General features: G+C 41.4%; 1 protein-coding gene across 4 annotated transcripts in view; it reads left to right on the forward strand.

The window, feature by feature from the left end:
• Positions 1 to 14,042, forward strand: part of LOC128887553 (transcription factor AP-2-epsilon) — a 74,996-nt gene that overhangs the window by 35,269 nt on the left and 25,685 nt on the right. For 3 of the 4 annotated variants that reach the window (XM_054143566.1, XM_054143568.1, XM_054143569.1), the window contains exons 3-4: positions 7,009 to 7,212; positions 7,861 to 7,912. In XM_054143566.1, coding sequence (XP_053999541.1) covers positions 7,009 to 7,212; positions 7,861 to 7,912 — 256 coding nt within the window. The remainder of the gene's footprint in view (positions 1 to 7,008; positions 7,213 to 7,860; positions 7,913 to 14,042) is intronic. The other variant, XM_054143567.1, reaches the window with a different exon arrangement.

Raw genomic sequence — 14,042 nt, forward strand, 5'->3', positions numbered from 1 at the left:
AGGGACAACTTTAGACCTCTAATAACGCTCACGGTAATAGTATTTGCGGTCCACCTTACTCCGATAGCTTTTATGGGAATATCACCCTAATTACACCGGCACGACACGCGCGCACCGCTCCGTTGGATTATGTTTTGGGCGGTTTCCAGAGGTGTCGTGTGACGTTTGGCAAAAAAGACTAGGTTCGACGAAACACGACACGCGAGCGAAGAATGCGTTCGGTTTTCGAGACTGGCCAGGAGAGAATAGCTGGCTCGCTTTAAAGCATCTGTCCATGCCATATGCAGTTTCGAATTCCGAACCGTCCCTTCATCGAAAATTGTTTATTTCGACATTCACGCGGTAAAATGGTCACACGAGGTATTAGATGTAGGTATTAATTTTGCGCTTTTGGAAAACCAAATGTCGAAGCAATCTATGTGTTTCATTACTGTGAATGGTGATACTTTCATGTATCAAAATGGCGGATAAATATTTCTATTTAAAGTAGAGTTACAAAATAATTAAATGTGAAGGCAGAGGCACTCGTAATCTGCCATCGATTCAAAATGTACGAATGATTATACGAGGCTATAAATAATTTATGTAACGCTACTAATTTAGCGGATAATTGCAACGCGAACGGAATTTCGCTATCTTTTCGCGATCTTTTGCGTATTAAAGGAAATATTAAGGTTACAGTTTTTTGAAACAGTAGACAAATTAAATATTATTTGGAAGAAATAAAATCGATTGAAAGTTTCTACACTTTATGTTTTCAATTAGTTTTAACCATTTAAGATTTAAAGAAAGAAACGTGTATGTTTATAGATGAAAACGGAGGGTTATAATAGAAACTCGGCTTTAAAATGCTTTGGCATTTCATGAGATTGCGATATCGATTATTTCAAGCGGTACTAACCCCTCGTACCCTATCTTGGCCTGCCCGAAGCACATTCTTCAAAGGAGGGTGGCCGATCTTGTCCTCAATGAAATCTTATACTGATGCGATCGCCTGGTTTATGAAATATCGAACAAATCCCTCAAATACTTCTGCAGTCTGCCCTAGCGATTCGCGCTTACATCCTCGTGTAACGAAAACTCGTTCAACTGTCTGCTTCAGTAAAATATCGAAGTATTTTAACTTTTTCAAACGATGAAATAATGAATAAATCCAACGTATTTATCTTTAATTTGTTGCTCGAAATGACTATCCAGAATTTTGCTCATTTCTGGGTTACTTTAACTCCCCCGCAATTTTCATTGAGCGAATCGCGAGAAGCCTTTTCCGTCGAAATTTCGGCACAGCCACGCGATTACGGAGGTTCGTCGAGACTTTCGGTCTACCAGAAGACAAAATAGTTAGACGCGGGACACAAAGTCTCGAGCTCTGTTCCCGAACTATACACGTAGTAATGGCGTCTTGCATAGTTGATAATAGTTAGGGAACTTGGTGCTACAGCTATGCGTCAACTCTTACCACCCTTCGAGTTTTCGGTTCGAAGACTACGGTAACAATATCGAGAACGACAACGATGCGAGACACATTTCGCGGTGGCTTGAAGGGGACAAATAATTCAGAATCGCCTCGAAACCTTGGAAATGTTGGACTACGTCAGAAATGTTTGCTAATTTTCTTTTTTTTTTTTTTTTTTTCGAGAACGATGAAATGTAGAAGACAATTTAGGTGGGCTTGGAAATTTGTGAGTTTAAGTATACTATATTTTAAAATACGAAGGAAAGTCCTAATCCAGTGACGGTATACTTGATGATATAATAAATAAATGACAAGTATTTGTCAGTCTTTAACAAGCTATTCATCGACGCTATAAAACTCTGCGATTCCACGATTTCATTTCAATAAAAGGATATTTTCCACGCACCCCACGTCCAGATTATAGTCATTGTGCCTCGAGTGGTTGGCTTTTAACTCTTTCGACGCGACAATGACGCAGATTTTGTGAATCTAAGATCCCTCGGCGGGACAGCCTGTCGCAAATTGTACACTCTCGAGCGTAAATGTAGGATCGTGAAGGGACCCAGACGAGATACTGTAATTCAGTATGAAACGCGTGGGGTAGTATATACGAAGATGCACACGAGGCTCCTCGTTTTCAAGGATAAAGCTATCGGGAATCGGTCGATCCACTCGGCTGATTATTGGCATTGTTGTCTCTTTTTCGGAAGCATATCATCGTTTCGTCTTACTTCTTCGCGAGACGCTTTGTACGATTCGAGTACGTAACTATGCACGATCTCGTGTATCCAGTGGATCGTATCCATACGTTGACTGCTAGATGTCCACGATAGAATTATGTCCATGAATAAATGTCCATTTACACCCCTAAATGTACGTTGAAAGGTTAATGCGGATATTGAAAAACGAAAACAAAAAACGAAGAGGGATTCGATTCGGTCGAGCAAACACGTCGATCATCTGTGTCGCGGTTCGTCGGTTGCATTTTTCCACAATTTCAAGCCAGATCCTTTCCTATAGCGTTTGGAACGAGCTAACTAGCAACGCAGGGTGGAGAAACCAGCTACCCCTTTTACGTATCTCTAGCACCGTCTTAAGGATCGCGATGCTTAGCATATTTCCGTCAAAGTAAACGTCCCTGGCATCTTCCCCGGCGGAATGCCAAAGGTCAGCCGAAAATTTAATAAGTGAATTACTTGAGGGTGGCTAGCCTACGTGGCTCCGGAGGGGAATAGTCTATTTCCACAGCGTCAGATTGAATCGGAAATACACTAAAGTGAACGGTAACTTTCGAAAAACTTGGATACAATATCTACAGTGTTACAACTAGACTGCGTATGTTTGTACAAATTTATATTTTCACGAATACAGAAAAGGAATTGAAAGTTAAACGAACATGTATCGATATTTTATTATATTTCAGTAAATGCATAAACATCCACGGTCTAATAACAACTGAGATACATTTCCGCGATATATTTAATAGCTATATGAATAAATGTTCAACAATGTCCACATTCAAAAATACATTTATATTCACAATATATAGATTCACCTTCTTAGTTCCTTCACGAACAATCGTTCGAAGAGAAATTTTTAGCCCACCCAGAGATGCTTTCGTAAGGAACCAAAGCGCCCACGCGTCGCGCTGGAATATTTTCGAATGACGTCCGATTTTTTATATTCACGGACACGCAAATATTGATTCGAGCGCGTAACGTATTCCCCGCGAGAAGTTGCACAATCGATTGTGTCGGATTAACATTACAACACGAGGGTGACGGTTGCGCAAGAGGGAACAGCGGCGAGCAGGACTCGTTATTGTCGATCTAGAGGACTCGCCGCGATATCCGACGCCGGCCATAAGCCATTTATCAGTATCGATACGCCGCAAAGCCCCGCGACGTGACTTTACTTCGGTGCAGCGTTTAACGAGAGAAAGGCGATCACATTTCATCTCATTAGTCGACTGCCACGGTTACATCAATTTATAACTAACACGGCCCGACGATTGATTCTAGTAGCCGACCACGCCGTTAATTAGCGCAGTTTCCATTTCTTCGGACGGCGTGAAAGTCCTGCTACCAATCGACGACGCCGTTAGGGAAGAATTGCCAAAATTGCACTCGAGACAAGCTGTCTACTTTCTACTTGCAAATTTTGTATTTTCGTAGCTTCCTTCGTTTCTTAGAAACGTAGTTTCTCCTTCCTTGGATGAGTAAGCGAGTCTCTACTTCGAAGCTTACTATTTTCGTGGTTTCCTTCGCCTCCTAGAAACCAAGGTATCGCGGCGATCTGGAATACTCGTAACGGAGAAAACGATTACAATAGAGCGAACAATCTCGCAAGGAAATCGGGGAAACGTGCGCCGAGATTTCTTCTCGATGGGGGAGCCTCGTGGATCGCATAGGAAAGATATATGACAATAACGGCAACGGTTCGTAATATAACCGTATTTGTGGCACGACCGACTCGCGGTCTGGATAAAATCTCCACTTTTTCACCACGGCTGTGATTAAGATTCCAAACGTACGTCTATATGCCTTGTGTTTCAATTCTTAGAAGAACGGCTCGCTTCTTTTTCTACCTACTCACGGTTTCTTACATAAGATTGGCGCACAGGCACTTGCATGCCCATAAATCCTGATCATAATCGAATCATCCATTAAAATACAACGTTTACGATGAATATGGCTGATAAAGAAATTATATCGATATAACGTATAAACTCGTTTTATTTCTAAACGACAAATTTTATTGCGCTTAATCGTTTTTTTTTTTTTTTTTTTGTTTGTTTGTTTAATAGCTATATACGCGGTTAGCATAAATAGTGCTCGACGATAGAATTTTACGAGACTTTTTTTCGTTTCTAAGCGCGATAACTTCTTGTAAACAGAGTGTTGAATCATTGAAAAATTAAAAAGAAAAAGAATATACCGTGGAAGATAATGTCATTCGAATAGGCATAAATAATATCGAAGTTAATTGTTTCTGGTTGGTAGGATTTTCTATTCTCGAGCATAATTATCATTTTTTACTGTCACTTTTGATCCTTCTGAGAAAAGATTATGTCGCGCTAAAGTGATTATTTTTATTTCGAAATTATTATTCTTCGATCATTCATTTTAGTCCTTTTTCGACGATATCATATTGTATAAAAAGCAATGAGTCCTGTTGTCGCTATATTTAGACGCGAGCGATAAATAACGAATAAGAGATAAACAGTTGTCCATTTATCATGTATCATTTGTTTCTTGCACTGAATACCATCAAACTGTCACCAGATCATTGTAAACATATCAATTTACACAAGTTTTCACACCTGTTTTACATTTTCATCTATTTTATATTCCAACGTCCTTTCATCCCGTCTATTCCTCCATAATTTATGTACAGGTCGCGTCTCGTTTTGCCACAAAATTTGCGATTATGTAAGATAAAAAAGAATTAATCCCTGTCTTTAGTATGGATTTAACTTTTCTTTTATATGGTTTTATTTTTCGTCGCATCCACTGCTTGGTAATTAACGACGGATTTAATTGAATTTCTGTTTGATTGGTGGTTCTATATACTACTGTAAAGTTTAGTGTCTTTGAGATAGTGTTTTGTATATGTTTCTGGGTTCAAGTTGCACTTGCTATTCTGTAGCTCAAATCTTCTGCGCTCGTATGTGGTCAAATGTAATTTCTTTATTACAGACGTCACAGTGGCGAGGGTGGATTTAATTTTGTTTAACTCAATCGGAACAAAATCAACTTTTCGAGTTACTAATAAAGTTACTTTTCGTAAACTCCCTCCACGGAACATCTTTGACAATTATTCAACAAAGTAAATATATCAATTGTTGTTGCTCTTCAATATAAACGCGCGTATCTTGCCAGAACGGCGATTGTAATAATTTATACAACGATGATATAACCACTCGCCGACTGACAGCAATAAACGCAACCTGCGACTAATAATCAAATATTTATGAACAATATACCAATCGTTTACAGCTTCGCTGCGGGCAACGCACACGTTCCACGCGAACGAATAATAAAATCAATTTAGCCCCGTCGCCGTCAATGAACACTTCCCAATGGTGTACGCAAAATGATTTACGTAATTGCCGACGATACCGGATTTACCGAGTTTTTAATTGCTATTAATTTCTGGCGTCAAACCTCGCGTCCGCTTCTGCGCACCGAACCGTGCTCAATCTTTATTTATACTCGGGGCAGGGAATTAACCGGATGTCAACCAACGAATTTATCGTTAATTGCTCGAATCGTTTCTGCACGAAAGTCGACGTGCAAACGGAGCACCGAGTGGCTCGAGATATATTTTTCTGTTCGACAAAAAATGACACCTGGCTAGGGCAATGATTTTCAACCTTTTGGAAGGCGCCCCGCCCATTAAAAAGAAAGCTTCCGTGCTCGAGATACGTGCAATTGTACACGAAAATATTGGAACGCTGAAATTGTTATTAATCGAAATTTTAAGATCATTGAAAATCGAGGTTATAACGTGCCACTGGGTGCGCTATGCTGTTGCAACGTCTTCGAGGATTTTTCTGAATTCTCTAGGATCTAGCTTCGTGCCAGCAAGACGACAAAATCTTCCATCTTCCTATCCGCGCGCTATTATTGCATTACGTGCCTCCGCGAGATTGGTATCAACAATTCGAGCTATCCTCGAGTCATCGAGTCATCGACGTCTACGTGAGAACTGGGTCTCATTTCAACTCGTCCCTTTCCAACAATTTTTCACTCAAATATTACTCGTTTTCTTAATAGAAAGAATTCGAGTCGCATTCTTTCAAGCATGAATTTATATTTAGTTTGATCAAGTGAAAAAATCACATCAAAATTTACTGATCCTTTCAGTTCGTATAAAACATCAAAAACTATGGGTGGTGCTTTTGGGAAACTCCCTTTTGAAACCTAAACTTCGACGATTGCAACGTGTTCAGGTTCGTCGAGAAAGTGATCGTTTCGAGTAAGTAAATACGCTCGAGTGATTCTTTCGCAGGAATTCCGCGAATGGTGTATCATGGCGTGGCGGTTTCGCAACTCAAATCGAATCGAACGGAAATATTTTACGTGGATTTCCACTGTTGCTTTTTATTAATCAGTCGACCATTGAAATTCAGTCAATGTGGATGTTGACATTATTTTTTACCGTGTTCTGGGGATGACACGGTCTCTGAAATATTTATGAGGACCGTCAGGGTAATTTCAATTTCAAATAATGACTTTATAAATAATTATTTCCTGCCGGTACAAATCTTATTGTTGCTTTCGCAGCGTGGCGATATTTTGAATGTGCCAACTTAAAATACATTAGGCTTGTCCATTGAAGGTTCTTTTTGTTGGAAATGTTTGAATTCTTTGTATCCTTGTGTATTTCAATGTAGTTATATATTTAAGTCACTAGACTTAAGTTGCAAGGTGTTCCAATTGAATTTGAAATTTGTTTGGAAATAGAGAATTTGGTGTTTGGTTTAGGGGTTTCTTAAGATACCGAAGGATAGATAAAAATTAACGAGATTCTTTTTCTATGAATTTCAGACGAACATGCATGCGTCGTTTCCGTACGACGGCGGACGCAGTAGTGGCGGCGGCGGAGGAGGCGGTGGTGGAGGCGGTGGCGGAAGGGGCGTCGAATATGGCGCCGTACGCCGTCCCGACGCTCTCCTGCCACCCCCAGGCCTCGACCAGACCGACCTCGTTCTCCACAGCAGCCTCGTAGACGACCCCCAGGTGAGCGACGATGTACGTAATCGCAAAGCATTTTCTCTATTATCATTCTAACCGTTGCTTTAATCGAATCACGAAGGAAAATGCTAACCTCCCCTATGGAACTCTCTAAAGAAGATTTCAATTGGTTAGGATCATCGAATAAATCACAAGTGGAAGGCCCAGTTATTTTGCTTAACATTTTCGTAAAAAAGCACCTTCGTTAACGACCTTATGAAATTCTGATTCGATTTTAAGCTAACGAATTCATTCGTTCATCACGAAAATAATTAATTTTCTGATCGTTGATATTTTAATGGTCTTTAAATAAATCCGGAAGTAACGTTCAGGAATACACTAAAGTATGCCCAGGTATTAAACGATCAACGACTGGTAATATCTGATGGAATATGCTGTGAAATTAACGTGTGAATATCATTGTTTGCATGTCAGAAACTTAAATCTCCACGACACTGTAATAATACCGACGAACTTTTGAGATACATGTGCTTGATCGTAAAGATTTCACACTTCTTAGTTCACAGATGCCAATAAAAATATTCTGATTCAAATTTTAATTTCGAATTGAAATTTTCGACTTTCCCGTCCCTAACTCAAAAATGCGTGCAACTTTTCTTTTTCGTTCGATGCGAGACATTAACATCTGATGTGTATCGTTTTCAGAACACAAACGTGGACGATGGAGGGTTCATGAACGATCTGCCTCTCCTAAAAAGTAAGTAACTTTTATTTCGTACGTAGCGATAGAATCACGTAAACGAAGGTTACGCAATTTATATCTTCCTCGCAATGACGAATTACGATCGAGAGTACTACAAGCACACGTCCATACTAACTGCAGCATTAAGGCAGCGCTTAAACTCGGTACTTTATCCTCCGTCGTTGCGATAGCGTTCTCCGCGGGTTTCCCACAAGCGCGTCTCAATTCGAGACGACTCTCCTCGATTCGTAACTCCGAGTTACCGACAAGATCTCTCGAATCGAAGTTTACGCCGCGCGAAAGCGCGAAACGTCGACGTTCGTCGAGGGATAAACACGCGGCGAAGTGGCTACCGTAATCCCTAGCCGGGATAAAATGTTCGCTGCGCTACCGGAAATATAAAGTAGCAGCGTGGCCAACTTGTCGCTCTTAATTAGAATTTATCTCCCTCTGTGTCGTATCGACTGCTCGTCCGCGAACGGACCTGGAGTTCCAATCGCGACGGAAAGGCAAAAAAGCGGATGGCCTTCGAACGCTGACCACTTTTATCGCGGGTTCTAACGGTCGCAATCGCATGCCGACGGAAAAAAATGAATCGCAACTGTGCGAGCGTTCGAGTCTCTGATCCGACGATTTTTCCAGTTGGCGACGCTGGGTGAAAGTTTGGATGCCGAGAAGGAATTTTGGTTACCGTGGTCGGGGGCCAGAACTTGCTATGCTTGCTATATTCCTCGTTATTAAATCGAAGTGTTCTTCATTTTGCTCTTCTCTGTCTACCATATAATTTTGGTACCGTTAACTTCCTAAATTAATATTTTGCTAACAGCGACTTCGGTCAACGTTGTCAATAATTTCAAACTTTGACGTCATGGCGTCCTAAAAACATAATAAATATAAAACTACGAATTTTATACGTTTCTAATAAATCTGAAGAAACGGTCTGACGTTACTTCAAAATATTCGCAGAAATAAATAAAGTCAAGAACTGTACCCCCTGATAGAATCATAAATAAAAACGATACGTTAACCCATTTAGACAGAATCGAGTCGCGTGATCTCCAACGAAACAGGAGGGTTAACGGAAGAGCTACGCAGCCGCGTATTTCAATAAAGAAACCAGCCGTTAAGAACCGCCATTGAAACGGAGACAAATCGCGCTACGTATTTTCTACTATCTCGTTACGCTACCTTCCCCGCCAATGGTCTTTTTACTGTTGCCTAAGAGGACGTCAGTTATAATTACGTAGCTTTTCAATCGCCGGTTGACTCATTAATTAAGATTATCGCGACGAACGACTAATTATGAACAAAATTATGCGCTGCTAAACGAACTAGCAAATCGCACGCGCAACATTGCGAATTTATTAATCTGATCACTGAGCGATCGACAAGAATAACCAGCTGGTATGGGACGCGATCGAAGTCGAGACACGTCATCGGCCTAATTAAAGCTTTTATCTTCGGACTCGAATGAAAATCGGAACGGATTGTGGGTCGCACTTTCACGCCAATCTCGATCCAGATTCTTGGAACTATAAGCATACAAACGACTAGTCATTTCTACAGGGTGTCCTAACTGTCGTAATTCGATAGAAAAAGAAACGATTTATTTATTAAAAATTCCTCTAGTGATTCATCGACACTGCATTTTACAAAATTTCATTTACATTTTTAGAAGAAACGCCCCCTTCTCGACTGTACCCCGATTACTTGGACACTCTGTAGATAGGCAGCGAACGCCTATAGTCGCGGAGCGGCGACTTTTCATTTAACAAGCTTTTTCGTGTAGGTGCGTAAATGGCTCGCGTGAATAGGATAGAGACACACAGGTGCTAGGACTGCCCAATGCACGTGGTTGCGTAACGTTGAACCAGTTAACGAATGGTTCAGCGAGGAGGATGTCTTGTGGATCGCGGCATTGGCCAGTTATAAGGAAACTTGCCGTTCCTTCGATCCTCTTAGGCCGTGCTACCGTCCAAGCGACGGGAGAACAGTAAAATTACGTATATTTTCATCGCAAGTGGTAGCTACCTTGGACGCGGTAGAATTATGATTATTTTCGTGACAACTATTTGAGTAAAATATTTGTAATAAAAGCACGTCCACTTCCAAAGACACGCGCTACGTTGTTCGTGTAAAAATTTGGCGATTTTTCTTTTACTGGATGAACAAATCAAATACTTAACAATTTTAGTATGTGACGCGTGTTCTGAAAAGTCGTTTAGGTGGGAGAACGGCTTTAGGATCGCTGACAGCCGCGTCAGAGTTAGAACGTATCGCGGCCAACTAAACGCGTTGCGAAAGTGTCACACGTGCGCTTAGTTGGCCCGACAGAGCCACGGCAGACGGATTTTACCCTCGGGTGTTTTCCTTCTAGACTGCCAGAGCTCTCACAGAAACCAAGGAGTCTGGATCGCGACTATTTCGAGGAGAATGCCGCGAATTGTCGTCGACAAAATAAAACTAGTTTCTACATATTGACGTATTCGATAATTGCTCCCTATATAAGGATTAAATGTATCGCAAACTTTTCTTTTCGATTTCAATTACGTGTTATAGTTACGTATACTACTGATTATTGTTGGCTCCTTATCACATAGCTGTGTTCCAATTTATTTGTATTGCAATCGTGCAAATTTTATTTCATTTATTAAAAGAGAAACTGTTCGATCAATTTTTATAAATGAAAGAATATTTTTAATTCTCAGAATCATCACAAAGTTACTTTCAAGTACATTCTTGGAGTGAAAAGAATACCAACCCCCCAAAAACTACTCTCGTTCTTCAAGAATAAATTATTTCTACCATTTCATTAAACTCGTCAACAACATACCATACCTCTTTAGCAAATAATTGGTAAATTCTTGGTGCACAAAACCCCCTGAAACTATTCTCACTATCCAAAAATATATAGTTTCGTTAGATTTACGAGTGTCTCCCCAGTAAGTAATCGGTAAGTAGCGGTTAAACTTGTCGAAATTCTAGCGTCTAGTCGTATTTACCAAGTCGTCGATTGTAGAGCCAACCCTCAACGACGCGTTGTAATTCCTGCCTTCCCTGAATAGGCGACACAATGGCAGAAAAGGTACCGGTCGCGATACGAAGCTAAATACGTTTCGCGAGTGCCAGAGGTGCGAAGGAAAAAATCAAACTGGAGTGGATGCCCGCAGGCGGATCGGATTTCGTCCATTGTCATTGTAATTTCTTGACGGGGCGCAGTTTTCGGGGCGTTTCACACCGCACGGGGTATTACCTACAGATGGCTGTTTGTTCGAATGTCACTGTGGGTTATTATATGCCTCGTTACGTGCCCTCTGACGGCTTATTTGGCCAGTTTTTCTCTCCTTTCTATTTTCCACCGATTCTTCTTTGTCCCTTTGTTTCGACGTGCGCGCGCGCGACATTGTATCGTCGAATTCAGAAAGGCGAGACCGAACCGTGTTCACTTTAACGCGACCTTTTTTTCGAACGCCGTTGGAAACTGTGCCTCTTTTCTTACCATTGACGCGACCTCGTGTACAATATCTAATATTGATTAGAAACTTAAGACTCATACCATAAGTGCATCGACGCTTAAATTTAAGATTTTTCAAAAAGTGAACCGTTCAACTATTAATAACGATATTATAGAACTCCGAAAGAACCTCCATCTGAACACGCAATAAAAATTGCCACATTATCGCTCTTCGACTTCCCACAACTTTCCTCCTGGCATCGTAAAAAGTCCACGAATGACACAGGACTTTCACCCGAGTCGCTGATAAGCTCGCGTCTTGCATTCTTCGCCAGTTTCCTGATTTCACGTTCAATTTAACCGTTCAAAGGATTAACGTTCGCGCGTCTTTGTCGCGAATCGCGGTGTCCGCAACGTCTCGAGATTTAGGAGCCTAATCTCCTACGTGAAAATGTCGGGCTGCCACCCACATTCCCTCGGAATCGGCTCGTCACTCTTGGAATATTCAGTCGATTGGCAACGGCAACGACAAATACACGCACCGACGACACGACATACGCGTTTCGCTTCTCGGAAGCCGGTTATACAATTACTTGCAGCTTACCTTGGCTCCTTCGTCACTCCTCGACGTGCTCCAGTTTAGCAGACCGACGTTGCTCCAAGGTACTGGAACGAACCGATTTTTCTCTGGGACTCGGACCGCCGAGAAATTTCAATTTCGAATACCGAACGACTCGTCGAACGGTTGACGAATCTTTATGAATACCGATAATATGAATGGACCAACGAGGAAAGTAAAAATGGAGAAAAATAGTTGAAGGGTTACGGCTCTGCGGTGGGGAACGATCTTTTAAAAAATGTTATTTAATGAAAATGGATGTGTGTTATCTAGGTTTGTTATTTCAAGCTTAAATCACCTCCAGTGATGTAGGTTGAAATGCACTTGTTAGGACACACACGTTCCAATGAAATAACATCTTTTAAGTTTCGTTAAAAGACCCTGATCGCCACAGTGAAAATTTTCGTTTAATAATAACTACCTGTGATTAAATCGTTAAATAATTTGATTCGTTAATATTTGGAAATATCGATGATATGAAATCGTTGATTTAACCGGTGTAACTTCTTAATCCCATCGCTACACGAGGCTCGATCCCATAGATCCCCGTGCCGCGCAAGGAAAGGAAACGAGTTTTTGTGGTTGATCAGTCGTCCTGAGGCAACGGGCGGCTCCCGAGCCCTGCTATTTCACTTCTCGAGCGGCATTAGAAATAATTAATCATTCAAATGAGGCCAAGCCGAACGGCACGCTTTTACTTCGTTAATGATTTTTCGAATACACCCTGGCCAATGGCTGGGGTCGATCGGCTTTCGCCGTTAGGGAACCTTGTCGAATCTATCGTCCATTGTGCTCCTAAATTACCAGGAGGACTTGCTGTTGGATGTTGCCACACTAATAATTATGTAATTACGGATTTTTGAGGTTGCGCTATAACTATTCAAACTATTAATACAACCCTTTTTAATACAAATATGTAAGATGCCAACAAAAGGGAAATTCCTCGTAGACATTTTCACGATTATTAATCCGGCAGTCGATGTGTTAAAGCTACTCGAAATTCTCGATCGAACGTCGAAGAAGGCGAGCCTCTACGAATTCGGAGTGCTCCTCGAAGCATTAGAATTGGTCACATCCTGCACTCCCGGCAAATCGATTGCAATCGAATGAAACGTCAAAGTAGTAAGTGCCTTTTTCCATTGTTCCGTTCGAGCGGAGCGAAATTGTTGGCGCGCGATGGAGGACGGGCCACCATCTTTGGGGCGAGGGGCAGCTAACCTCCTGGAATCGACCCCTAATGAAATTAACGAGGACCATTGCCACGTTGCCCTCCGGCCAGGTGGATCCCTGCCTCGCGACGCAACCCCCGTGGAGCCGGTCGCAGGGTCGAAAAGTCACACCCTTGGTCGGTGGCGGTAACCAATCAAGGTCGAGAAATAAGTGAACTCGTTCCTACGCGGCGATTGGTTAAGTTTCCGGGACGTTGATTGCCCAGGAAATTGTGCGTGCGCCGGGGACTTTGCACGTGCGAACTTCAACCGACCGGCTCAAGGCTATTCGCTTTTGCAAATTAAGTGCTTTTACGCGTGTGTCGCATAACGTTTCGTCGTGTGACTTTGGTTCAACCATTTTCTTCTGACAGACGACTCGATCCCCTTGGCGAACATACTTTTGCACAAAAGGGAATGAGGCTTTTTTTCTGTGGATACTTTCTTAAGATTTTGTATTTACGACCGTATCGTGATTTACGACAATCTTCGATATTCGATTCAAATTACAAGTCACTTCGTTTTTACAACTATATGTGATCGCTCGGAATGCGTGACCGAGGGAAGATTGAAAATTCTGTGTTTTAAATATACGTAAACAAAATTATTCTTTATAAATGAATGGTAAGTTTATTTTTGGGAACTTGAAAGTCCACGTGTTTTATTAGAGTAAACTAGAAACGATCATTTCGCTTTCCTGGAGTTTCTAAATCATGTATTAATCCCAGTAGTAAGTACCATCCATGTTCCCAATTCCATAAATATATCCGTAACAAGCGAACGACATAGGACCCGTTTAATGAAACTTTTATTACGCCAGATGAAACTAATGTCCACGCTAAAAACTTCATCTGAATAATTATT

This window comes from Hylaeus anthracinus, unplaced genomic scaffold (genome assembly GCF_026225885.1).
Source record: "Hylaeus anthracinus isolate JK02 unplaced genomic scaffold, UHH_iyHylAnth1.0_haploid 11989, whole genome shotgun sequence".
In the NCBI taxonomy this organism is placed as follows: domain Eukaryota; kingdom Metazoa; phylum Arthropoda; class Insecta; order Hymenoptera; family Colletidae; genus Hylaeus; species Hylaeus anthracinus.